The following is a 26,948-nucleotide window of genomic DNA, read 5'->3' as shown; positions in this document are numbered from 1 at the left end:
AAATAAGAAGAATACTGAATTAATTTCTTTTATCTGTGTGTTATGCTTTTTTTAATTTCAAAAATTAGAATTTGGCTCTTAACTTAAGGCATTTTGGTTGCAGAAATTGGGTTGGGTCTTATTGGTTTCGGGATCTTCTTCTCATTTCTTGGTGTAATTCTATTCTTCGACAGAGGTTTGGTTGCTCTAGGAAATGTAAGGTTCCATCATAACTTAAATTTGGGACTTAGATCAGCATCAGAGCACAAGTATTCCTAATGTTTTGTTATTTTGGTTTCAGATACTTTGGTTATCTGGTGTATCTGTTTTACTTGGTTGGCGTTCTACATGGCAACTCTTCACTAACAGAGCAAATTACAAGGTTGTTTTAGAGGATTTTATGCTAACCTTTCTCAAACTTTTCTTTTTACTGCAAAATTTTGAGCTGAATTGGAAATAAAAAAAAAACATGAGAATGAAAATGAGAAGCTTGCTAATAGGTTTCAATTGTTTCAACTTTATGAACAAAGAATTAAGAGGCTCATTTGGCTTGGTTATCCTAAATTACCTGATTGGAATCACTTTCCTAGGTAATCTTATTCTGGGAATAAGATTTCCATCTCATGGAGCTTTTTTTCTTGGGTTCATCTGGGATCATAGGAATATAAGATTATGTACTGTCTTGTAACGTACACATGTATTGATATAAAAGGAAAATGATAAGCCTTCTCTGGCCTCCAAAACCACCATCCTGATTTTTGGCAATTCTGAATTAAAAATCTATTTTAATGGAAGGAGCCACATATTTCTTTTTCAATCACTTATTGTTATTTTAATTTAGTTAGACTTTTTAAGGAATAATGGAAGCAGGTATCCACAAAATTTTGCTAAATATATTTTTTTTAAAATTTTCAAGTTGTCAATTGTTTTTTAATTTTTTGGAACAAATATGCTGTTTCATTATAATAATAAAGAGAGAGAATATAATTTACATTTTTAATCATAATCGATTTTTCTTGTACTCTCTTAAAGCTTTCCCATTTTTTTGATGTTTGCTGCTGAGGCTGTTGCATGACATGACAGGAGGGAATAGGTGACAATCAATCTACATCGGAGGGAAATCCATTGATTTTTGGCTGTATAGAGTTGGGGAAAGGTTTTTTCTTCTTGTTCTTGAGCATAACCTAGTTCCATATTGTTGTGTTAGAATATTTTCTGTGGCAGAAAAGTGGTTCTTCTGAAGGATTGTCTCGGATTTGGTAGGTTGGAAGATGTTTTCGGAGTACTAGGGTTGCGAGGGTGATGTATTGGATGGCAATTAGAACCTCGAAAATGGGAAAATTTTGGAGTTAAGGTTGGGCTTGAATGGGAGCCACTTTTCATGTTTGTACCAGGTGGGTCTAAAGGATATGGTGGGAGAAGATTGTGCAAAAATTTCGTTTGTTGATTGAGGTGATATCTCTGCTACTGGCGTCCTTGGTTCAGGACTACAGTGAGGATAGCAAGGTGTAGATTTTCAATGAAAGGATAAAAAACTTCCTTTATGGAGGGAGGCTGTGATGATGAATTAATCACTATTATGTGTGGAATGCGGGGAAGAGATGAAGGTGGAGCAGAGTGGCAGTTCAGTGCCAGCAGGCTTGTATGTGCGTATGGAGAATACATGGTTTACTCCAGCACTGGCTAGGGTTCTGCTGGAGGAGGTCATGGGATGATGATGAGGTGGACTGGTGGAGTGGGCAGGGACGACTGACTGTCATCTTGGATTTGGGCGACATCTTAGCATATATCTCTCGGCTGGGTCAGTGGAGTTTGATTAATGGATAGACCCAATATGATGCTAATGAGGACCGAAATAAAGTTTCAATGGAGCAGCCTGCGGTCAATTTAACTATGGGGAGGTTCATAATGGTAATGGAACATTTGATCAGGGGAGCATCTGAAAGGCCCAGAATTGAGTCTCTTTTGGATGTGTTTTGTGGGGTTTCATTTAATGCAACCTTGGGGGGCAGTTTGCAGTGATGGGCATGTCCAGCTTATGGATTTGGAAACAGATAAGTTCTTGTGTCTTGCTAGAAGGGAAATCGTGCAGTTTGAGTAGAGAAGACCAACTGTGTCTTCTCCTCAGACAAAAGTCAATTGCACAAGAGGATCTCTCAAGTGTATATCAAATGGCTCAACTGGAGGGGAGAATATGTTAATGCTGCGGGATTTTTTAAAATCAATTTTTGGTGGCTGGTGATTGTAGGGCAGAATTTCGCAAGAGTTGTGTCCACAAGGTGCAAGGAAACGAAGGAATTGGGTAATGTGTCTGGGTGGTGGTTATTCAGCCTCCCAAGATCTATACCTATCAGGTGAGTAAATATATATTTTTTAAAAACTGGATGGTAGTTATTCAGAAAAGAAGGGCAGTGAGGGCAACAGGTGCAAGAAAACAAAGGAATTGGGTAATGTGTCTGATAACATGAGTGATTTCGATACTGAGTTTGTGTGCAATGGTCTATTACTACTGGACGAGTCTTGTGAACAATATGAGTACATTTCAGGTTCTTCTGATGTAGTGGTGATACTTCCAATCTGTTGGCAACTGTGCTAGAGCCTAGAAGGTTTAAAGGGTATTCCTATTTTTGATGATAATGGATTGAATGAAAAGCAGTTGTTAAGTGATCAGTTTGGTGGTGGTTTATTGCTGGCCCTTGTTTCTCCTGCAGAGGAGATTAATGAGTTTAGAAGCTCAACAATTAATTGATAAGATGGTTTGTGGTTGTTTGTTGTTGGAAGTCAAGAAATTCTAATTTGATGGTGGTAAGAGAAAGAGTAAAATGGCCAGCATATTTTGTTTTAAAATTTTCTCTATTGAAGATTACTTGTCCTCCTAGAGCTTCTAATTTTTTTTTCTTGTAATATATTTCCTTTATTATTTCTATCAATATATATCCTTTGTTACCTAAAGAACAATAAGAATAATAATTATTTAATCATAATAACGAAAACAAATGCCCCTAGTATATTGGAGGGGATTTCAGCATCATGCTTTTTCCTGAAGAAAGAAATGGGGGGAAAACTGTGGAGAATGCTCGTATAAAAGAATTTTTGGACCGACTTAATAGAAATGCTCTAACTGACCTCCCTCTCCTTGGTGATTCCTTTACATGGTCCAGCTTGAGAGACACCCCTTGGTTTTCCAGCCTAAATAGATTTTTGATTTCAATAGGATGAGAGGAGCACTTTTCCAAGGTTACTCAGTAACTCCTCTCTAGTCCTATCTTTGACCGTTTCCCTATGTTGCTGGATATGGGGGTAGTAAGATGGGGACAACTTCTTTCTGCTTTGAAATATGTGGCTCAAGCATGAAGGATTTGGGGAGCTTATCAATGAGGGGCAGTTTGCTCTCCATTATGAAGGCTTTTCAAGGTTTTTGCTCACAACCAAGTTAAAGAAGCTAAAAGAAAATTCTTTAATGGTGTAATAAAAAAACTTTTGGTAATAGCCATGTGAAGAAAGATTCTATCATGAGAAGTGTAAAGGGTTTTGATGAAAATGAAAATTCTCATCATCTCGATGATGAAGACAAAGCAAGAAGGATTCTACTTATTAAAGAGTTATCCAAGATCATTAATATGGAAGAAATTGCTTGGAGACAAAAATCTAGGGTCTTATGGCTTAAGGAAGGGGATCATAACACCATGTTTTTCCACTGAACAGCCAATGCCTCATGGGAAATTCAACAGTTCGAGCAATGTGGAAATTAGTGTGGAAGTTGTAACTATGGGAACATCAAAGAAGATGTTTGTAATGCCAATGAGATTCTTTATTTAGAGCTGTTGACATGGATGTGCAAGTTGAGGGTTTTAATTTCAGTAGGATCAAATCTCTTCAGCTTTGTGGCTTGAAAACCCTTTTGTTGAGGAACAAATCTTTTGTGCATTGAAAATTGTACTGGGGATAAAGCTTTAGGGCCTGATGGTTTTATCATTGCTTTTTTCCGAGCTAATCCAGATCTTAAATATGATATTATCAAGTTTTTTTTAGACAATTTTCGTACTTTGGGCAGATTATTGGGTGACATGAACTCTATCTTTGTTGCTTTGATCTCTAAGAAGACTGGGCTGTGTACATAAAAGATTTTCGTCTTATAAGATTGGTGGGATGTGTATAAGCTTTTATACACGGTGTTTGCTTTAAGACTCAAAAATGCTATCCCAGAAGTTATTGGATAGTACCAACATGCCTTTGTTGAAGGAAGGCAATCATGGATGCTGCCCTTATTGCTTCAAAAACTGTGGATCGTCATTTGAGGACTGGAAAGAGAGTTCTTGTTGGCAAACTTGACATGGGAAAAGATTTTGACCATGTTTTCTGGACTTTATTGTTGGGGTTATCCCACATTGGTTGTGGAAGGGGCTGGTGGTTAGTTATTAAGTGTGAGGGAAAACCTCATCCCATGAACTAGCTTTTGGGGTTGAGAAGACCCTAAACCACCCAACACTGGTATCGGAGCCATGGTTCAACATTCTCCCCGAGATGCCGGGTACGTGGTGCCGCCGATTTGGAGCCCGATGTGTGAGGGGGAGATTGTTTGGGTTATCCCACATCGGTTGTGCAAGGGGCTAGTGGTTAGTTATTAAGTATGAGGGAAAGTCTCACCTCATGAGCTAGCTTTTGGGATTGAGAAGACTCTAGACCACCTAACACTGGCTCTCCACTTTGGAGACAAGGTCAGCAAAGGTGGGCAAGGGGGTGAGAGTTTTCTGGACAAAGGAGAAGCTCGAGAAATCGGTGCCGAGTCCGCGGAAGAACTAGTGCACCTTGTTTGTGCCATCAACCGGACGACCAATGGCATGGAGCTGATCACAGAGGGTTTTGAAGGCCCGAGCAAACTCAGCCACGGGTCTGGAACCTCTTTTCATTAACTAGAGTTCATCTTTGAGATGAATCTCACAGGCCTTGGACCGATGATTGAAGGTGGTCTCCAAGGCAAGCTAGACCTCTCATGCAGTAGAGAGACCAACAATTTCAGCTAGGGCTTCTTCAGTGAGAAAGGAACGAAGAAGACAAAGGAGGCGTTGGTTAGTAGCCCTCCACTCCAGGTATTTGTCGTTTGGTGTCTGAGAGGTGGTAGGGTTAAATTTTGAAGGTGGGTCAATGGAACCATCAAGATGGCCGAATAGATCTTGACTCTCAATGAGGGGAAGAATTTGACTATGCTAGAGAAGATAATTTGTAGAGGATAGCTTGATGGTGATCGTGTGAGTAAGGTTATGGAAAGGGTTAATAGTGGAAGAGCCTGTGGTAGCCATTGGATTGATGAGATCTACGCCGAGTGCACTAGCCAAAGAATCGGATCGCAAGGGGTGAGGGATGGCTGAGATGGTGTGGTCGTTGGTTACTGGAGTCATTGATTCGACAGAAGCCACCCGAGAACGAAGTAGTAGCAAGAATGAATGGTATGGGATCACCGACTCTACGGTGAAGTAGGCTAGGAGAGAAATGGACGAAGACGATGATGACGGAGACGGAGATACGAGAGTGTGAGTGAGTGCCGGAGAGGCAGAGTGGTGTCGGCCGTTGTGGACGCGTAGTTGCAGAGAAAATAGGAGAGGACCTGCTGTCAACGTGGAGGTGGAGCAGCAGGGCGATGGGAAATAGTAGGGAGATGCTGCGCTGGAAGAAGGATTAGGGCTGTGGGAAAAAAAAAAAAAAATGCCTGCGACGCTAAACGAAAATAAGGAGGATCGTTTAGGCTGATACCATGATAAGGATTGAGAAACCACCACACCTTAAACGTGGGTGAGTATGCTAAATTTATAATCACAAAATATATTTAAAAATAAATAATATCTCAAAAACAATGGAAACTAATCTCCTTAAATCAAGGTAATGAGCTACAATCATGGGTCAATGAGTCTATATATAGGAAGCCTCAAATGTAGGCGTGTGATCCTCACGTGCTAATCTCCTTAAATCAAGGTAATGAGCTACAATCATGGGTCAATGAGTCTATGTATGGGAAGCCTCAGATGTAGGCGTGTGATCCTCACGTGCTAATCTCCTTAAATCAAGGTAATGAGCTACAATCATGGGTCAATGAGTCTATGTATGGGAAGCCTCAGATGTAGGCGTGTGATCCTCATATATAGCGTTCCTATATATATAGGCTTCCTATATATAGGCTTAATTTATCATTTAAGGAGACACATTAATAAACATAAGATAGAACGCTAAAAAGACAATAATAGAAGGGTGAGAAGAATTCATAGCAAACAAAGCTAGGGATGGGATGCTGTGTACAAGTGCATTTACCTTTCCAGACATCAATGGGAGGATTAGCATTGTGGGAAATGGGATCATTAAACTAGGAAACCAAAGGCATAGCAGTAGAAGGTGGACATGACCCTTCTTCGTTGAGTTGTTGTCGTGAATACACCTGCTAATTAGGATGGTTGAGGTGACGAGAAGAACTCAAACCATATGGAGACACAAATGGATGACTAGGTAGAAATAATTAATTAGAATTTGAAAGATTAGGTAAAGGAAAAAACTCATTGAGATCTGAAGCCCTTAGTGACTAAGAGTAGTATGGTGTAGACTCAAAGAAGGTAACATAAAAGCAATGTAGAGTAGGAATATAATAATGATATCCCTTTTGAGTACATGAGTAGCCGAGGAAAAAAAAATTTTATAGTACGAGGATCCAACTAATCAATCCTCGGGGTTAAGTGATGAATAAAAGATACACACTCTAATATGCGAGGGTTAATTGATGAATAAAGGATACACACTTGAATATGCGTGGTGATAAAGAAAATGAAGGAACATTTGGACCACCAAGAATAAAGGATGACATTTTATTAATAAGTTAGCAGGCAGTGAACATAGCATCACTCCCAAATGCTTTAGGGACATGCTTTTTATAAAGTAAGGTGTGTGTGGCTTCAGGAATATGTATATATATATATTTTTTTCTGCAACCTCATTTTGTTGTGGAGTTGGCATGGAGTGACTAATGGGCAATAAGAGATTGATTCAGATAAGTAGTGAATTGGGTACTGAAGTACTCTTTACATTATCACTTTGAAGTATCTGAACAAGAAAACCAAATTAAGTTTTTGTTTTTTTTTAGAATAAAAAGAGACAAAAGATATGAAATTACTTATAATGACCTTTTATTAAATGGAGCCAAGTCATCCTTGAATAATCGTCAACCAAAGTTACAATGTATTTTTTAAAGTCTGATATACATTGTTGGCCCACAACTTAACAACTTGAGCTTTTAGGTAAAGTGGTAGTCTAACATGGTTTCATAGTTGGTTATTGGGAGGTCTTGGGTTCTAGTCTTGTTGCCTGCATTTATTATGTGATGTTTAAAAATTATTATATTCTTCATTTCTTTGTAATGGGTTTATTTATTGTTTGTTTATCTCTCCACGTGCTATTGGGTTCCTCGTGCGGGGGAATGTTAAAGCTTGATATACGTTGTTGGCCCACAACCTAACAACTTTTAGGTAAAGTGGTATTCTAACAGTTTTGGAAGCCTAACTTGGACACAACTTGACTGGGATCCCAAAAATCAAAATGTACTTGCATGGAAGGGCTTGCTACCTGTTTATTGACTTCGGAAACAAATGGAACACAATGATGCTTTCCCAATTGACAAGACTCACACTCAAGGCTAAGCACAAAACTCAAAGTAGGAACAAGTTGTTTTAACTTTTCCAATGAAGAATCCAAGAGGACAATGGGTTTGGAGTGGTGTAGTAGCAATAGTACATGCAACTGTTTGATTGAAAACTAGGATCGCTTTGTATAATGAAAGCATTCCTTTTAGAGTTAGGGTTGAAACTTTGGATGTAGTGGCTAGGGAATGTGTACTAGAGGAAGCACGAAGAACGCGAGAATACACATTAGCAAAGAATGGAAACTCTACGACAAGGATCTAGGATAAAGCTGCTTCAAACTCGGGTCCAAATTTGCTAGAACCTGAAGAACTATCATCTGCTCCCTCTGCTTGTGTATCTCGCAAACATTGCTGTTGTGGCCTATGGGTTAAGTTCCTCATGATACGCTTCATCTCTTCAAAGTCTTGCCGTTGGGGATAGATCATACATACTTGTAATGTTATGAGAATGTAGGAGCTTGACATAATCCCAAATCTCCTTGCATACATCTAGATGTTTGTGCAATCTAGGTTCCATCAGGTTCCACAAGAGGGAGATAATCAGTGCATCTTCCTAATTCCACGCTTCTTTCCTTTTATCACCAAATGGCTAGATTGGAACTAGTGTTCAGATTTACCTAAGCCTATCAAATAGATCTCAACATCCTTAGACCACTTAACATAATTTTTTCCGTTCAAATTCTTTTGGTTGTTATCTATATGGCAATGATGAAAGGAACATACTTTTTGGGATTCATGGATTCCATTGCAACACACAAACAAGACCAGTGATAAACAAGGTAAACAAGAACAACTATAAACAAGGTGAACAACAAAAACAACCATGAACAAGTCACCAACAAGCTGACATAACATTGGCACAGCCCCAAAAAACTCACATACAAACACTGCCACTGCCCAATGGGACCAACTGATGACCTTTGTAGTATGGGACAACAACTAATGAATTGCCACAAGCGAATGATGAAAAAGATTGATTCTTTGAACAAAATACATGACCAGAAACTGATATTATTGTTTATGGAAGTATTTAAGTCATTTTGGAGGAAATTAGAGCAAAACGAGTCTAGGAAGGTGTCTCATGTGCTGATGTGTGGGACTATGTTTCTAGGAGTTGGCTGGCATGTGGGGGCGTGTGGGGCCTCCTCCAATAATGAGATTTCACACTTGTATAGATTGGAGGGCACTGTGACTAGCTATGGGGTTTGTTCTCTAAAATATGGAAGGGTTCTTAAGATTTAAAAAAGGCGACATCCTAGAAGTTTCCAGCAATCCTTTTATAATGGCATATTTGCATAGGACGATTAGGTTTTGGATTTGGTTTGGCGCTAGGCTGAAGGTTGGATCTTGCTTGGACACCATGTTGAAGTATTGGGTAAATGGAAGACCCAATCACAATGATAGGTCTCCTTCTATTTATAGTTTATGTCAAGTACATAACACCAACCATGTCCTTACTAACATAACACTCCCACAGACTAATAATGCTAAATGACCAAAATAACCAGTAACACAAGCTACAGTTTCTATTGCTATATGTTTTGGTCCAAATGTTAAGGCTTCTAAGAAAAATTTTGCTAGTCCAATAGCCATTTGTTCTAATGGAGCTCCCTCTTGAATTTGATTCAAGGTGAACATGATGTAGATATGAGGCTAAATCAAATCTGTGAGAATGAACATGATGCCTCTATTGATGAAGAATCTGATACAGTTAATAAATTTGGCATCTTACAAGCTATAGTTTCTATAGCTTTATTTTCTGGTCCAAATTTCAAAGATTCTAAGAAAACTTTTTCTAGTATAATACCCATTTGTCCTAATGAAGCTCCCTATAGTATTGGACTTAAGGGGAACCTATGACTAATGAAGCCGCCACTAGTATTGGACTCAAGGGGATTTTGAGGGAATTTTTTTTTTTGGTTCTAATGAAGCTTCTGCTAGTTCTGGAGTTAAGGGTGATTCAAAGAGAACTTCTGGTCCTGCTGAAGCTTCTACTATTTCTGGAGTTAAGTGTGATTTAAATAGAAAATTCTGTCCATTTTGTAGGTGCTAATCCTCATGAAGCTTTCATTAATGCAAATAATGAAGCTTTGGAGTTAAGGGATATTCCCTCTAATGAAGCTGAGTTACTTGATGTTGATAGGGCTGTTAGTCCTAATGTCACTAGCATGATTGTCATGAAGGATGATGTACAAATTCAGTTAATCTCTGATTTAGTGGTTAATGAAGGAATTTCTGTGGAGAAGGGGAGAATTTTCGGTTTTAATGAAGCTTCTATCAGTTCTGGAGTAAAGAGTGATTGAAAGAGAATTTTTGGTCCTGCTGAAGCTTCTACTATTTCTGGAATTAAGTGTGATTTAAGAAAAAATTCTGCCAGTTTAGTAGCTGCTAATCCTAATGAAGCTTTCATTAATGCAAATAGAAGCTTTGGAGTTCAGGGATACTCCCTCTAATGAAGTTGAGTAACTTGATGTTGATAAAGCTGTTAGTCCTCATGTCATTAGCATGATTGTCATTAAGGATGATGTTACAAATTCAGTTAATCTCTGATTTAGTGGTTAATGAAGGAATTTCTACGGAGAAGGGACAACAATTAAGGACAAAGAAGGTAAGAAAGGTAGGCCCCTAGGAGTCGAGCTAAGCTTGGCAATTCTAAATCCAATGTTCTTTTAACCATACGATTAATATTAATACCTGAAATATTTGAATGGGTTACTACATAACTCTCCTCTTTTTAATATTTTAGACGTTATTTCTAAGGATCAATATATTAGCCTAAAATTGAAAGTTCAGCACAAATCCACTTGTATGTTCTTTTCTGCGTGCTTCAAGTAAATATTCAGGAAAGGATATGCTTATCTTTTGATAAGAAAAAAAATATATATTAAAAAAGGAAGAGAGACTATATTCTAAGTAAGGATAAAGAAAGGAGATGTTTATGGATTGATCTACCCTCTATTTTATGGAATTCAAGACACCCTTTGGCTTTTTATTGGTGATTTCAATACTTTGAAGGTCCACTCTCAAGCAATTGCAATATTTCTATTGTCAGCCTTGTTGGAATTGAGGACTTTAAGCAATTTTAATTTCATACTGTTGGGATGATTAGCCTTATATAGGCCTTCATTTTATATGAACAAATGAAAGAGACTATTGGTTCATTTCATAGGAAATCGAATACAATTCTCTATTTTCCTGTTTGCAATCAATGCTTTCCCCCTCTTACTGTTGAGTGCTTAGTGCCTTCTTGGGTGTATTAGATCACTATCTCATTGAGAGGTTTATGTGGCTTGGGGTGAGAATGTAAGGAAATAACATAGATGTGTATTAGGGAGGGCCAACACGCTGGAGCCTCAACAAACCTTATAATCCCAAGATCTCCCTAGTACAAATCCGATGTGGGACCATGATGAGGTGACAATGTAAGGGGATAAATAACCAAATATTTTAATTCCTAGGAATATGTGCCCTAACATCCGTGCTGGCACTTACAATGTAAGAGGTTAACACGGGCAAGACAATGACCCAATATGTTAATTTTTAGTAATATGCACCCCTACATTTTCCCTTTAGCGATTTTATAGTTAATATTATTGAGTACAAATGTACTGCTGCATTGTTATCTAATGATATGAGTAGACCCTTTTTCTATCATATGTATTGTGATGCTTGTTAGCTAGATATGTGATGGATATCTATGATGAATGTGGCTCTTGCCCTCATGTGTTGTGGAATGAGTGTGACATTGCACATTTACTATTACTGTGGCTACAATGACTTATGAGATGATGTTGCTCGTAGACTTGATCGAATGAGCATTGTCTACCTTGGTCTATGGAGAGCTCTCGACGAGCATCACACAAACCTCTTAAGTAGAAGGAAACTTGGGGGCTTGTGATGGTACTAGCACAAGATTAACCACTACACGTGGTTACTTGAGGGCTGCAAATTTGGAAAAATTAGAACGGATTGAGGCAGTCAAGGCAAAAGTGACTGAACTTGAAAGATTGAAGGAGAAATTTGTGGAATTTTGAACATTGATGTCAAATTTGCTAAACTTCGAGGGTGTACAATAAAGCTTGAGGCCACCCATGTGGGCAACAGAGAAGTCCTTGTAGATAATGTTGTATTTGAGGAAATGGTTGCTGTATTGGAGAACCTTGTTCCTTGAGTGGAATCACTAGAGAATTGGCCAATAGAGCTTGAGGCTTCCTAGAGGACTAGGGTACAAATGCAAGCCTTCAAGGCTAGTTGAGAGAATTGGAGGGCATAGGGCCAAATCTAACTTCCCAAGAGGGACAACTAATGAGCATGAGCCCCCTCCCTCCACCCCCCAATGGGAGTTTTTTGAAAATTTTCAATTTGCAGATGATGCCAAGGAGTCTGTAGATGCCATTAATTCGAGACATACTTACTAGAAATGCTAACACCCTAGTGATCCATGTATTGGCATGAATATTCCAAAATGTGGTACATTTTCATTCCGGAACAATAAATCTAACAATCCAAAGTTTTAGTTCAGTAATAGCAAAACACCCTCTCCCAAATATGCAAGTGCCATTATAGTGTTTTCATAAATGTATCTAATGAAGTATACCCCTTACATTCCATATTTTAGAGCATGTGCTGTATCGCAATCCCGTTCTCGTTCCACACACTAGAACATTCCATGCTCTAGGTAACATTGGATTCAAGACTAGATGAAGTTAGTGGTAATGCTGTTGAAACCAGGGAGGTCAAGGACAACATGGCTCAACTACTAATCCAAATGCAAGAATTCAATGCAAAAGTGAATGTGTGATGCAATGAGTTAATAAACGGAACATGCTCATTTGATGGTGGTCGAATGAGACTGTCGGAACCAAAATCTTATGGTGGGTCTCGAGATGCCAAAGGATTGGATAAGTTTTTGTTTGACTTGGAACAATATTTTGCATGAATTCTTGCATTTGGCTTTGTAGTTGGGTTATGATGTCTTCAATCTCCCTAGTTTCCATGGCGTTGCCAATAATTTCATCTAGTCTCGAATTGATGGTGTCTATAGACTCCTTGTCATGATTTGTAAGCACATAGACTGTTTTAGAAAGCTTTTGTAGGGGGCCTCAACCTCTGTTGGTCCTCCCTCTTAGGAAATTAGATTTGGCCTTATGCCCTTGAGTTCTCTTAGCCTAGCCTTAGAGGATTGCATTTTACCCACAGTCCTTTGGGAGGCCTCAAGCTCTATTGGTTGATTCCCTAGTGATCCCACTCAAGGAACAAGGAGTCCTCTGTTGCCCTTGTGGGTGGCCTCAAGCTCTATTCCTAGACCTTTAGAGTTTAGAAAATTTGCTACCCATTTTCGAAATTCTGCAAATTTCACCTCTAACATTCCAAGTTCAATCACTTTTGCCTTGAGTGCCTTGATTTTTTATGATTATAATGACTTCGCAGCCCTCGAGTGACCACTTATGGTGATCAACCTTGCTTTGATTCCAATGGTCATGCCCCCCCTCCCCCAAAACCCAAAAGTTTCCTCTTGTTTGAGTGTGTTGTGTGGCACTTGTTGATAGCTCTCCCTTGACTGAGTTAGGCAATGATCATGTCATCAAGTTTGCAAACACAAACATCTTATAAGTCACCGTAACCATAGTAATGGTAAATATGCAATGTCACATTCCTTCCACAATACATGAGGGCAACCATCACATTTGTCATAGATATCCATCACATTGTAGCACATCTTTCAAACAAGCATCATGGTACAATGATAGAAAAGGGTGTGCGCATATTATTAGATAACAAGGCAACAATACATTCATACTCAATACTAATGTTTACAATAAAATCCTTGGAGGAAAAATGTCGAGGCACATATTCCTGAGAATTAACATATTGTGACATTGTCTCGCCCGTGTTATCCCCTTACATTGTCAGCCCATGACACTTTCCCCCTCTTGCTGTTAATTGTTCGAGTACCTTTCTTTAGGTGTATCAGATCACTGTCCTATTATTTTTTTTTTTTCCTTCAATTCAATCAACACTTAACTAGGCTCTAATTTCTCCTTTAAATTCTTGAAAACTCGTGATTAATCATCCCGAGTTTTTTGATACTATTAGGAAGGCTTGCAATACATTTTCTGGTACTCCTATCTTTATTCTCTGGTCAAATGCCAAAGTATCTCAAAAGGAGATTAAGAATTATTTCTAAAAAGCAACTTTCTAATATGAATGAGAGAATAATTTCTGCTAAGCAAGATATGTATCAGGCTCAACTTGAGTTCCTAAATTGTCATCATAAATTCTAATGCTATTTTGAGGCTGCTGCTAATCAAGAAACTTCTTAATTCTTTTGAAAGCTGAAAATTTTTAGAAATCATGAATTTCTTGGTTTTAGCTTGGTGATCAAGACTATAAATTCTTTTCTTCTGCTGTCACTAGTAGGAAAGCTAAATCTCAAAGCTGAAGAAAGTTTTTAGCAATCAAGAATTTCTTGCTTATAGCATGGTGATCAAGACAATAAATTATTTTCTTCTGCTGTCACTAGTAGGAAAGCTGAATCGCAAATCAGAATTCTTATTGCTAGTTAGGGAAGGAAGCTTTAGCACTTCCAATGACATGAAAAAAGAGCTTTGGAGAATTACTCTCGTCTTGTTGGCTTGGAAAACAAAAAAATGCTTCCCTGTAAATCTCATTTCTTAAAAAACACCTGGAGTTTTTTTGCTCTAAAACTAATAAAGTGGTTTTTTTTTTTTTTTTTTTTTTTTTTCTGATGATAAAGCCTTAGGCCCAGATGGTTAAAATGGTACACTTTACAAGTCTTGCTGAACCAGTATTTAGTCAGATGTTGCTGCTCTTATGTCTTTCTGAGTCCAATATTAGTTGAATGCCACTTTATTAACTCTGGTCTCTAAGATAAATAAATTGTTGAAGTATTTGGTGAATTTAAAGACCTAATCACAATGATAGGTCTTACCCTCTATTTATAATATATATCTAGTACATAATAATGACCTCAATACCCTCACTAACTCATGCCTACTAATGTAGCAAAAACACATGCTAAATCACCAAAATAACTAGTAACAACCAAAACAACCAGCAATTCCCCCTCAAGTTGGAGCATTGATGTCATCATATGCTCCTAGCTGGTTACAAATGAATTTAACACAGCAACCGCCCAATTCTTTTTTGAATAAATCTGCAAGTTGCAATCAAACATTGCATGAGTGGTTGTAATGAGCTATTGCGCTAGTTTTTCTTGAATAAGGTGACAATCAGCTTCAATATGTTTTATGTGCTCATGGAAAACTGTAGGAAAGACTTTGGCACTGGATACCTTGATCATCATCACGATTGATGACAATATCGATATATTATCCATGCATAGAAGCAGAAAAATCCTACCAAGTGTGGTACGCCAATAAAATGCAAAATGATCCATTGCGCACTATTGAAGGCCAAACTCAAGAATTATAGTACTCAATCGTTTAAAATATGCTCTAGCAAGGTTCGAAATCATGGTCGTGGGTGTTGTGGGAAGCGGGAGACGCGGGTGGTACGTAACGGGAAGTGGGCGTAATGGTCATGAATTTGTTTCATGCATGCACAACCATGCCAAAGTTGAAGAATAAGCATGAAATCCATTAATACATGATTTTTAATGAATTTTGACTGCTTTTATTCAACCTACAAATGCTGTTTAGGCATTATGATTTTAATATTAATTTTAGTGCACTGTTTATAAAAAAAAGTCATTTTTTTAATAGTTTGCACTACTTTAATGGATAAAAAAAATGTAGAAATGTAATTAAAATGAAAAATCAATTAATTATAGACATAAAATTACTAAAAATGAGTCAATACTCAATATACACATACATGAATTTAAAAAATGATTGGTATCAATAGTCGAATACATGAATACAATATTACAATGTAGCACATCTCACCACCAAAAAGAATGACATGTAAGGTCTTCATAATCTGCATCTCTATCTTGAGATTGGGATTGAGAATTATCTCCCCACCCTTGTGGAAATACATAGCTGAATATATCCATGTTCACGTTATTTCATTGTTGCTCCTGAAAATCTGCTGGTGGTGAAAATCCAATTGATATAGGAGGTGCATAATCTCCTACTTGATGATATCTTGAATAATATCCATAAGTTGGGGATGGGGCTGGGGTTGGCTCTGGGTAGTGTGTAGAAGAAGACTCACCATATCCTGACCCACTAGGATAAGGATGAGACGCATAATATAGATCATAGTGTTGAGGTGGTGGATATGCTTGATGAGATCCATATGATTGTGATGATGAATCATCTAAACTAAAATCTCTGAAACTACGAACCACACCATATGAATCTTCAGTAGAATCACGATCTCGGTGTCGGTGACTTCTTCTAGTTTGTGCACCATGACTCCCACTAGGGCCACAACTAGTAGCACTCCTCATCTTGGCTTTTGAAGATTGGTACTCTGGAGGAATACCCAAGTCATAATTTTCGGGTATATCATGTAGTCCATAACAACTAGGAGGATATGTATCCCCTAGAAATGATGTCCCTGTGTCATACCTATAATCATATTCTGCACCGCTACCCCCACCACCATCATCTCTAGCCCCAGCCACAACACCACTACCACCATCATCATCACTTGGTGGGCTCAAACTAAGATAAACATCATTTTGTGTATGTTCAGGATTTGAACTTGAATCATGCACGTTTATTGGTGGTTGATCACCTCCTTCTGCAGTACCACCGACCTCTTCATCTAAACAATTTGAGTTGTCTTGACTGTCAAGGAATGATGCCTCTCTCTCCTCTAACCATGGACTCAAAGGATCATCTTCTTAAAAAATATAGTCCAAATTGATAGGGTTGAAATTATCTTCGATGTTCTGTTGGCTTCTTCTCATTATATGTCTTAACTTTAACCTTATGTTGTAATGCACGGAAACAAGTTTTTGTAGTCTCATGTACTTCAGTCTATTTCTTGTTTTCGTATGGATGAGGCTAAAGGTGCTCCAATTATGCTCACAATTTGAAGCTAATGTTGTTTGGCTAAAAACTCTAATTTCTATTTTTTGTAGCTCAGGAACACACATGCCATAGTGAATCCACCATTCGGTTGCATAAATAATTGAAGAAAAAACATATGTCAATATAGTGTATTTTTGAAAAATCATTTTTGAACATAAAAATGACAAAATAGATCTTTTCATCCATTATTTAGCTACATTTACTAGGATTTGTTTGTTTCACTGCCCTTTGAGCCAATGAGGTTCCAAATGTCTCTTGCCTATCCCGATATAGCAACAACTAAAAAAAGAGGATTGTGAAGTATAATTAATTAATTAGATATATATATTATTAGAAAGTATTACAAAATATAAAAGTAATTCATTATCAATAGAACCAATGCTTACTTGATTAATAGCCCAAATTTGAGTGTCTATATCGGGTACCAACTTGGTTATCACTTTGTTAACCCCACCCATGACTTCTCTATCAACTTCAGGAGAGGGTGGGGCACCATAAAGAAATTGGGGGTTAAAAAAATATCCTAAAATTAAATTTACAAACATATTAATCAATGATAGTGTTTTAATGCAACTATGCATAATTTAAAAGTTGAAATAATAAGAAATTGTATTTTATTGACACTTACGAGCTGCATGCAAGTCTTGGTGCAATTGAAAACTCCACTGGTTATTAATAATTTTCTAATAATCTTTGTAGAACCAACAATCTTTCCGAATGACCAACTTCGCCCTATCAATTGCCTCGTATATGAAACCCGTGGTTGGTTTTTCATTACCATCAACCAATTTAAGAACTTTCACTAAGGATACCTGTTATTTAATTATATTAGAGGCCTTTTGCCAAAACTCTTTTCCAAAGATAATCTTTTTCGCATCATATGCTAGGCTTAATTTTGCCAATCCCAAACCTTGAGTTTTTCCAAACATCAGATGTGAACATTTCTCTCAATGCTTGTTTATGCCTAACAATGGTCTCCAAGGCAATAAAGTTGGTGGTAAATCGGATCATGGTAGGATGAAACAATTCTCTATTATTTATGAATTTCTTCATGAAATTCACTATCCATGTATGGTTGTAAATAAAAGAGGTTATTATTTTTGCATCTTCTAAGACCTTCTTTAATTTACCTTTCTTTACAAAATCTTCAAGAATAAGGTCTATACAATGAGCTGCACATGCTATCTAGTAGAGATTGAGCCTCTTTTGCATTAATAATTTCCCTCCCGCCTTCATTGTAGCTTCATTATCTGTCACTACTTGGACAAAATTTTCTTCCCAATTTTTTTCAACCACCTCGTCCATTAATTTTAAATGAAATTATAGATTTAACAATTACTACTACTCAATAAAAAATAAGTCATCAAGTGACTCAAGTCAATCAAAATTAGAAAATTACTTGAAATAATATTTAGCTGTTCGGCTCGGCACATCAGCGGCATCAATTAACTTATGGAAAACAGTCTTCTATTGCAATAAAATTAAAATTTTATTATGTGTTTTCTTGTGGGCCTTAAACAACCATCACACATAATTGTTACACCTCTCTCCTTCCAAATGCCAGCAAAAGAAGATTTATAATTTTTTATTTTCTGATACTCTTGCTCCAAATATATTTCAGAGACCTTATAGGGTGATGGGCCCTTCACCCCCTTTCCAATCTCTGCAGCAACATCAAACATCAGCTGCATAAATGGAGAGTTAGCTACGTTCACTGGAATTCGGTAAAAATTATAAAATTTCCCACTGCTTTTCCTAATTTACTCCTTAAACCCTTCAGAATTTTGGTAATTATTTTTTGTCGTTTGGCACTCCTACGTCTTTCTAGAGTAGGATCCATCACCCTTAATCTAGCTTCAGGGGCGTCAGGGTTAATTTATTGTCGTCCACTACCTCCAGCTTCTTGAACACTTTGTGACTGAGCTCTACCAAAACCATTGGCATTGCCACTACCAGAGCCACCGACCTTTTCATAATAATTACCACTTCCACCAGTTCTTGCCCTAAATCTTTGTCTCTCTTCCTATTCTTATTGTGCTCGTATGATTTCTTGTCGAGCAAATCCCATTCTTTCCTCATCTGAATCCTCTTCATCGCTCAAATTTTCAATATCTCCTCTAATTTAAGCTTCTAGTTCTTCTTGCATTTTTTTTTTTTGATCTTTCTTCTTCTTTGCATATCGTTGTAGATGTTTTATCATTTCTTCTTTAATCTGTGTGGTTACATTTGGACACGAAGACACCTGACCTTTTTTATGTGCCAAGTGTTGTTTCAATCGAGTAATTCCTCCTTTAATTGTCTTTACGCATAATTTATGTAGGACAACATGTCTACTACCTTCCACTGGAGTAGCAAAATGCCAACCAATGTCTTCACTAGGTAGCTCTTCACTTCCTCTTTTATCACACGACATCTTGATGCTTGATTAGATGACTTCGACACAAGTAAAAATATAAAGTTATGGTCCTTATACAAGAATGAAGAATAAAATGGTACATAATTAGCTAATTACATAACAACAACATAAATTATGGATTAAATTTAAGACTTTAAGTTGCTAACTATTAAAAATTTTAGTTGATTTTTACATATATAATACAATTATTTATATAATTTACAATTTAACAAAATAAATGTAGAATTGTAGGTCTTACAATTTAATTATTTTAAAGGTAGTGTACTTGAGTCACTTGACTAATTGTGTAGAAATTAGAATATATTATAAATTGTAGATCTAATATTAAATTATTAATTATCAAGGTATTTAAAAAAATTAATGTGTAGATTTATAATTTGCAGAAGTTTTTATATTAATTAATAATTTTTTACTTATATATATTAATTGTAAATCTGTACTCTATATATTCTATACTATGCTTTATACTAATTTTTTACATTAATTAATAAATTTTACTTATATAATTATTTACAAATTTACATACATAAAACAAAACAGAAGTAATTAAATAGTAAGTATAAACTTAAAAGTATTAAATAAACTAAATTACTAATTTATTAGTAATTTAGTAGGCTACAGTGTAGGCTGTGTAGCACTGTATTAGGCTGGAGTAGCCTCTGCTGCTTCAAATTAAAAGAAACAATTAAAAAGAAGAAGAAGTAAGACTAGAGTCTAGAAGAAGGCATACCCAAGTCCCGACAATGGCCAAACCTGCTGAATGGAGTGAGTTTGAGCTGCAAGCCTCAAAATCCTCAAATTTATTCTTGATTTCAAGATTTCCTTGTAGAATCTACCCTAAACTTTGCCAAATAACAGAAATTTTGCCAGCAAATTGTGAAAATCTCCTCAGATTGAAGAGCCAACTCAATCGACCTGTGGAGCACAACTTCAAACAACAAATCAAAGCTAATTTTTGGGGTTTTGAAGCTTCAGGTCAGTAGATCTAAGCTGGACAAAGGAGATGAAGAGGAAGAAGCAACAACATGCGAAGAGAAACACAAAAAATTAAGCATATTCGAGGAGATAAGCTGTCATGCCTGTTGGCAGCCGTAACGTGGTGTAACGGCTGTTGCAGGCTGTAACGTAAGTGTAATGCCCATTACGGGCCTTTACTGATGTGAATTTCCTGCTCCCCACATTAGCGGCCCGTAACATTATCAAAGGCCTGATTTACCGTTACGTAACGACTGTTATTTAATACCATGTGCTATAGGGACTGCTTTAGACCATACAATGATTTCTTGGAGTTGACACACTAAGGTTGACTCCTCAGCAATAAACCCAGTTGCTCTATATAGACCTCCACCTTTAAAGATCACCATATAGGAATGCATTCTTCACATCCAATTGATGCATATAGGCCAATGGCATGTGGTGGCTAAGGAGATGAACAAAAGAAATTGGGGCAAGTGTTGAAACTAGGGAGAACCAACCATGGACTTAATAAGAGGAAGAGGTACTAATTCCTAAGTACCATTATCTTATAATGCAAGCATCTCTTGGACCGTTGTAGTCCTCTATCTAGAATGGGCTGAGGTGTTATAAACAGACTTAAGGAGAGTAATCGAAGAAATATTACTAATAAAGCAATACTATGAGGGTGATAAGAAATTACAGCAAACAAAATTAAATATGGGATGCCTTGTATAAGTGCATTTAGCTTTCTAGATAGTAGTAGGAAGATCAACCTTTTGGTAAATAGGTTTGTCATACAAGGAAACCAAAGGCGTAGCAATGGAAGCTAGGAGAATCTCTCCACCCCTTAAGACATTGTTGTGTATACACATGCACATTAGGACAATTGAGGTGACACAAAAGACTCAAACTAGAAGAAGATGTAGGCGGGTATAGATAATATGCTAGAATGAGGAAAGTTAGGCGAGGGAAGGGACTTATTGAGGTCAGAAGTGCTCAAGGACTCAAAATAGAATGGTGTAGACTCAAAGAAGGTATCTTTGGTAGAAGCAAAGAATTGACACAAGGTAGGAGGTAGGACTGTGACAACTTTTGAGCTACATGAATAGTCTAGAAACGAACATTTTGTAGCAGGATGATCCAACTTATGCACCCCAAAGGTTAGTTGATGAACAAAGGGGAGACACCTGAATATATGAGGAGGTAAGGATAGCAAAGTAGGGAATTTTCCCACCAAGAATTGAGGATGTCATTCTATTGAAGTATGGCATCACTCCAAAACACTTTAGAAATATTCATTGGTAAAGTAGGATATGAGTGATTTTGAGGGTATGCCTATTTTTCCTCTCTTCAACTGCATTTAATTGTGGAGTGTGGGCCCAAGATGACTACTAGATAGTGTCATGAGTAGTGAATTGGGTATTGAAGTATCACTATGAAGTTTTCAAATAGACAAATCATAATGATTCTTTATTTCAAAACAAAAAGGCACAAATGACATGAAACACTTTAGGATCCTTCCATAAATAAAGCCAAGTCATCCTTGAATACTAATCAACAAAAGCTACAAAGCATTGGAAACCTAACTTTGACACAACTCGACTACGACCCCAAACATTACAAATGAACTAACATGATGGGGCTTAGTGTCCATTTATTGACTTGGGAAGAAAATGGAGCACAATGGTGTTTTCCCAAATTACAAGACTCACTCAAGACTAGACACATAATCAAAGTAGGAACTAGTTATTTTAACTTCTCTAATGATGCATGGCTGAGATGACAATCGATTTGGAGTGGTGTAGCAATAGAAATGTAGGTGATAGTCAACTCAAAGTGGTAAAGTGAACTAGTTTCACGTTCTTCGCCAATCATCTTCATCATCTTCAAATCAAGAAAGGAAGTTGTTGATCAATTCATGGATTTTTTAATCTTCTAACTAACATAAGATTGAAAGGGAGCTTGGGGATGTATTTATTAGAAGAAAGAGAAAAAGTGGAAGTGGGATTCATTGTCTCTTTTCCCTTAATGGCATCAGTGGGCTCATTAGCCAAGGTAACACAAAGTTAGCTTATAGACAATTGGAGGGTGGAAAAGAAATTAGTTATGCTTGTTATATGATCAATCTCTATTGAATCTATAATCCAAGGATTAGTGTGAGAAATACTGCAAACAAGTTGTAGGGTTACCTATTTGAGCAAGAGATGCAATAGGAAGAAGCTTGCTTAGATGCTTGATACTGCTGGAACTTAGTATACTCTTTCTCTAACATAAATACAATAGCTTGTCCCTAGTCAAGCCCAAAAGTGTGGAATCCGTGGTGGCTGCACTGACTATGCATGGTGGTTTACCGTGAAGATCCCCACATTGCTCGATTGAGTGACCTCCTCATCCACAATGAGTGCACTTGCAAAGGGGACCTCTATCACGTCCATCCTTCCACCATGACCACTAGAACCACCCGAAAAACTTTTGTGATTGCTTGGTGACCCAGAATCACGTTAAAGGATGAAAGCAAAACTACAAGCGTGAAGAACTAGTAGTGGGTCAAGTAATGTGTATTGGAGAGAACAAGAAAAAATGGCAACTTTGCACTACCAAGAATTTGGGACTGGCTTGCCTCAAACTCAAGTTTCTTGCCTGATGGGACCCGAAGAAATGTCATCCGCTCCCTCTGATTTTTCATTTCATGGACTGGTTATGGGTTGCACGATGTTAAGTTCCTCATGGATGTCCTTCATCTAAGCGAAGTAGTTATTAAGAATCCTATCTTATTGTTGTAGTTTGAAATACTCTAGGGATAGGTCATACATACATGTTATGCTACTAGAGTATCAGAGTTTGATATAATCCCAAATCTCATTGCATACATTCATAAGCATGCAAGTCCATGCAATCTGAATTGAGTTCCATAATGAGGAGACAATTAGTGCATATTGTTGAATCCACACGCCCTTTCCTTTTGTCATCGCCAGGCTAGGGTTGAAATAATTGTTCATATTTACCTAGGCTTGTCACATAGATCTCGACAGCCTTAGATCGCTGCACATAATTCTTTCCATCCAACTTCTCCATTGTTATCTGCTGCAATGATGAACGAAATCCACTCGTGGAATTCATGGACTCCATCTTAACACTCACAAACTTAGGCCAACTATAACAAGGTTAACAACAGGAGCAACCAGAACAACCATGAACAAGGTGACCACCACGAAGGAGTCACAAATAAACCAGCATAAGACTGTCACGGCCTCAAGAAGCTAGCAAACAGTCCCAAGAAACCAACACATAGCCCTAAGGTTACAAAGTAACCATTAATAGAGTGCTACAAGTGAACAATGGAGAAAAGGTGAGCCTTTGAACAAAACACATGAGCTTGATATTATGATGTATGGAAGTGTTTAGGACATTTTCGAAGAAATTGGATCAAAAGTATTGCTAGAAGAAATCTCATGTGTTGTTGCATGGTATAGGGGCTACTGGCTTCCGGTTGGCATGTGGTGGTGTGTGGGACACCCTCCGTTTGTGAAATTTTACAGGGTGATGGGCAGGTTCTGTGGGTAGTTCTGTGGTTGTTTATGCAAAATATGAAGGGTTTCTTTGAGCTTCTAAAAGGACAGCAGCATCTAGGATATTTCCAGAGACTACAGTTTTCTGCAACTCCGAGACTTGCTTCTGGTCTTTGGTGGTGCAGGTGATCCTTCTACAGCAGCAGCCTGCAGGTTTGGGCAGGATTATGTGGTTTAGGGTTTGGTTTGGTGGCAGCTATGCACTTGCTTTGATACAATGTTGAAATATTTGGTGAATTGGAAGGCCTAGTCACATGATAGGTCTCACCCTCTAATTATAATATATATCAAGTATGTGACAATGACCACAGTACCCTAACTAACTCATGCCTACTAATATAGCTACGTGCTAAATCACCAAAAAACGACCAGTATCAACCAAAATAACCAGCAACAAAACCCTTGTTGACCTTTTGATTTTAAGCCCATTGCTTTCTGTAACATCTTTATAAGTGTGTTAAGGCCTGATATAAATTGTTGGCCCACAACCTAATAGCTTAAGCTTTTAGGTAAAGTGGTAATGCAACATGGTACCAGAGCTAGGTTACCGGGAGGTCTTGAGTTCTAGTCTTGTTACCCGCGTTTATTGTTTGTTTGTTAAAAATTATCTTATTCTCTATAATGGGTGTTGTTTTACATTTGTTCATCTCTTTACATGCTGTTGGACTGTATATGCAAGGAAGTGTTAAGGCTTGATATACATTGTTGCCCGCAACCTATTAGCTTAAACTTTTAGGTTAAGTGGTAATCTAACAAAGTGCATTACCAAAATTTAAGCCAATAGATTATCAGGTTGCTTGGCTTCAGTCCTAATCAGATAGCATCGTCAAAGGCAGGTGTACCAAATAATGCATTGTTAGCTCAAAAACTTCTTCATAATTACTATACTAACATGGGTCTCCAATGCTTGCTTTGAAGGTTGATCTAATGAAAGATTTTGATTCTGTAGATTGGAATTTTATTCAAAATCCTTGACTCCATTGATGCTGCCTTGAATTTTATTTGGTGTGTTAAAAATGCATGACTACCTACTTCTCATTATCCATGAATGGCTCTTTTGAGGGTTTCTTTAAGGATATGAAAGGTGTAAGACTGTGGGATCCAATCTCTCCCTCTCTTTTTGTCAAGGTGATTGAGGTTCTTACTATGATCCATAAAAAAACAGCTTTATGGGGAGAACTAAATTTTCATAGTAGGTACAGAGCAAGCTCTGTTGAATTAATCTTCCGCTTTGCTGATGACTCATTACTAATTTTTGCTTTGGAGACACTAAATTAGCAAGAAGTATCAAGAATGCTCTGATTCATTTCACAGCCATCTCTGGTATGTATTGTAATCCTACAAAGTCCAAAACTTTTCTGTTTACCATCCTGATACCATCAAGCTGGAAATTATTCAGATCTTGGGAGTTGCTAAAGGTAAGTTGCGTGTAAAGTACTTGGGCCCTCATATGGTCACCCAAAAAATGCGCTAGAAGGACTGCATTCTTTTGAGTTGAGAAGACTAGACATTTGTAGCTGGGTGTAGACTTTCTTTCATACGTTTGATTGTAATCATAAAAAAGGTTTTCTGTTCTACAATCCCTGATACTGTCAAGCTGGAAATTCTTCAGATCTCCAGAGTTGGTGAAATTAGGTTGCTTGGCAGGTACTTGGCCCTCCCTACAGTCACTAAAAAAGTGAACTAGCAGATCGCATTCTTTCCATTGTGCAGAATACTTCTAAAATTCATTGCTGGACTTAGAACCTCTCTTCATGTGTTGGAATGTTGCAGCTTATCAAATCAGTCACTTTTAGCATTCGGAGTTACCGATGTTCTGCTTTATTTCCCCTGGCTGTGTGATTGATGGGTTAAAGATCTTTACCCTATGTTTGGAGAGGTCTTGATTTGGATTTCTATTGGATTTGGAAAAGATGCAATATCATATTATATTGAAAATTTTCCATATCCACCCAAATCCAAATTTAAGGTCCGAAATCCATGCTCCAAACGCAGCTTTAAGGATCTTCTTTGGGTTGGTAAAGTTTGGAACACAAGCTGTTGCAGAGTTATTGGCAAGAAATTTGTAAGCCTTTGAAGGAGGGTGATTTGCACCTGAAACTCGTCTCTGGCTGGAATCAAATCTCTGCGCTGAAAATGTTTGGAGTATCTTTGATTCTAAATCCTATCTTTGTGTTTGTCAGATCCCCTCTTACAAGCGAAGGGGCAGGAGTATTTGGGCGGTTAAGCTTCCCATAAAAGGTACTTGGGACTGGAAGAATATTTTGAAAGCAAGGGCAGTAGCTTATATTTGCGTGAAACTTTATAATTGAAAATGGATGCAGTTCCTTTCTTCTCTATGGCATTGGCACCCTCACAGTCCATTATTGGATCTTATGGTGCTCAAATCTCTTTTTGAGTCTGGTCTTCCTTTTTATGTTAGAGTTGCTGATTTAATTAGTAATAGCTTATGGATTTGGCCTAGAAGATCCTCCAATATTGCTGCTGAAATTGTGTAAGTGCTAAGAATGCTGATGTGGGTTGTTTTTCAGCTATTTAGTTTGAGCACCATATTCCAAGGGGATTCTTTTGTTTTCTGGTTGGCTATAGAACTCCATTCTTGAGGGAGGGTGAATTCTCCTTTATGTCGCATATGTAATGGGGCTCCTGAATGTTGGGGCCATATTTTCTTTGATTGTAAGGCCAATAGGGAGATTTGTGCAAAAGCTACAAAATCCCATGGTTTGCCTAGATAGCTTCTTTTGTGGAATAAGGAATTGCACTAGATCTCTTCATTGGTGACTAAGGGGCATTTTGGTATCATTGTCAAAAATTACAGAAACGAAAACTAGAAACAAAACCAAAAAAGAGAAACAAAAACTAAAAATCAAAAGCCGATAACCTATTTGGTTAATATTTATAAAACTAAAATAAATAAAAAACTTAATTAAAAATGCTTATTTTCGTCTTTAAAACAAATAATATTATAAACATATGATTAAAATAATAAAATTGCAAAATAATCCACATTAATAATACTATAATAAAAATGGAAATGATTATAATTATTTTACTTAATTGTTCTAATTTCAAAATTACTTTACAAGAAAAATTTTATTGAACTAAAAAATTGAAAAGTAGTAAAAAATAATTATTTTTAATTGAATTTATTATCATTTTTGAAATTTATGTATATATAATTTTTAATTATATTTAAATTCATATCATCATTTTAGTTTATTTTAATTTAAGTGTATAAAGTGAATGATTAATTCAAAAGAACTATTTTTGAATGTTAAAAATTTTGACAATAGGCTGCCAAAATAACTGAAAACCATAAAATA

The 26,948-nt window shown here is 37.1% G+C and overlaps 1 protein-coding gene across 5 annotated transcripts in view; it reads left to right on the top strand.

Annotated features, from left to right (window-relative positions):
- The window catches only part of LOC131151923 (vesicle transport protein GOT1), a 68,158-nt gene that overhangs the window by 22,345 nt on the left and 18,865 nt on the right, over nucleotides 1-26,948 (top strand). For all 5 annotated transcript variants that reach the window (XM_058103425.1, XM_058103424.1, XM_058103423.1 and 2 more), the window contains exons 3-4: nucleotides 104-195; nucleotides 281-361. In XM_058103425.1, coding sequence (XP_057959408.1) covers nucleotides 104-195; nucleotides 281-361 — 173 coding nt within the window. The remainder of the gene's footprint in view (nucleotides 1-103; nucleotides 196-280; nucleotides 362-26,948) is intronic.

The sequence above is a fragment of the Malania oleifera genome, chromosome 3 (assembly GCF_029873635.1).
Source record: "Malania oleifera isolate guangnan ecotype guangnan chromosome 3, ASM2987363v1, whole genome shotgun sequence".
Lineage (NCBI taxonomy): Eukaryota > Viridiplantae > Streptophyta > Magnoliopsida > Santalales > Ximeniaceae > Malania > Malania oleifera.
This window is presented reverse-complemented; position numbering and strand designations above follow the sequence as displayed.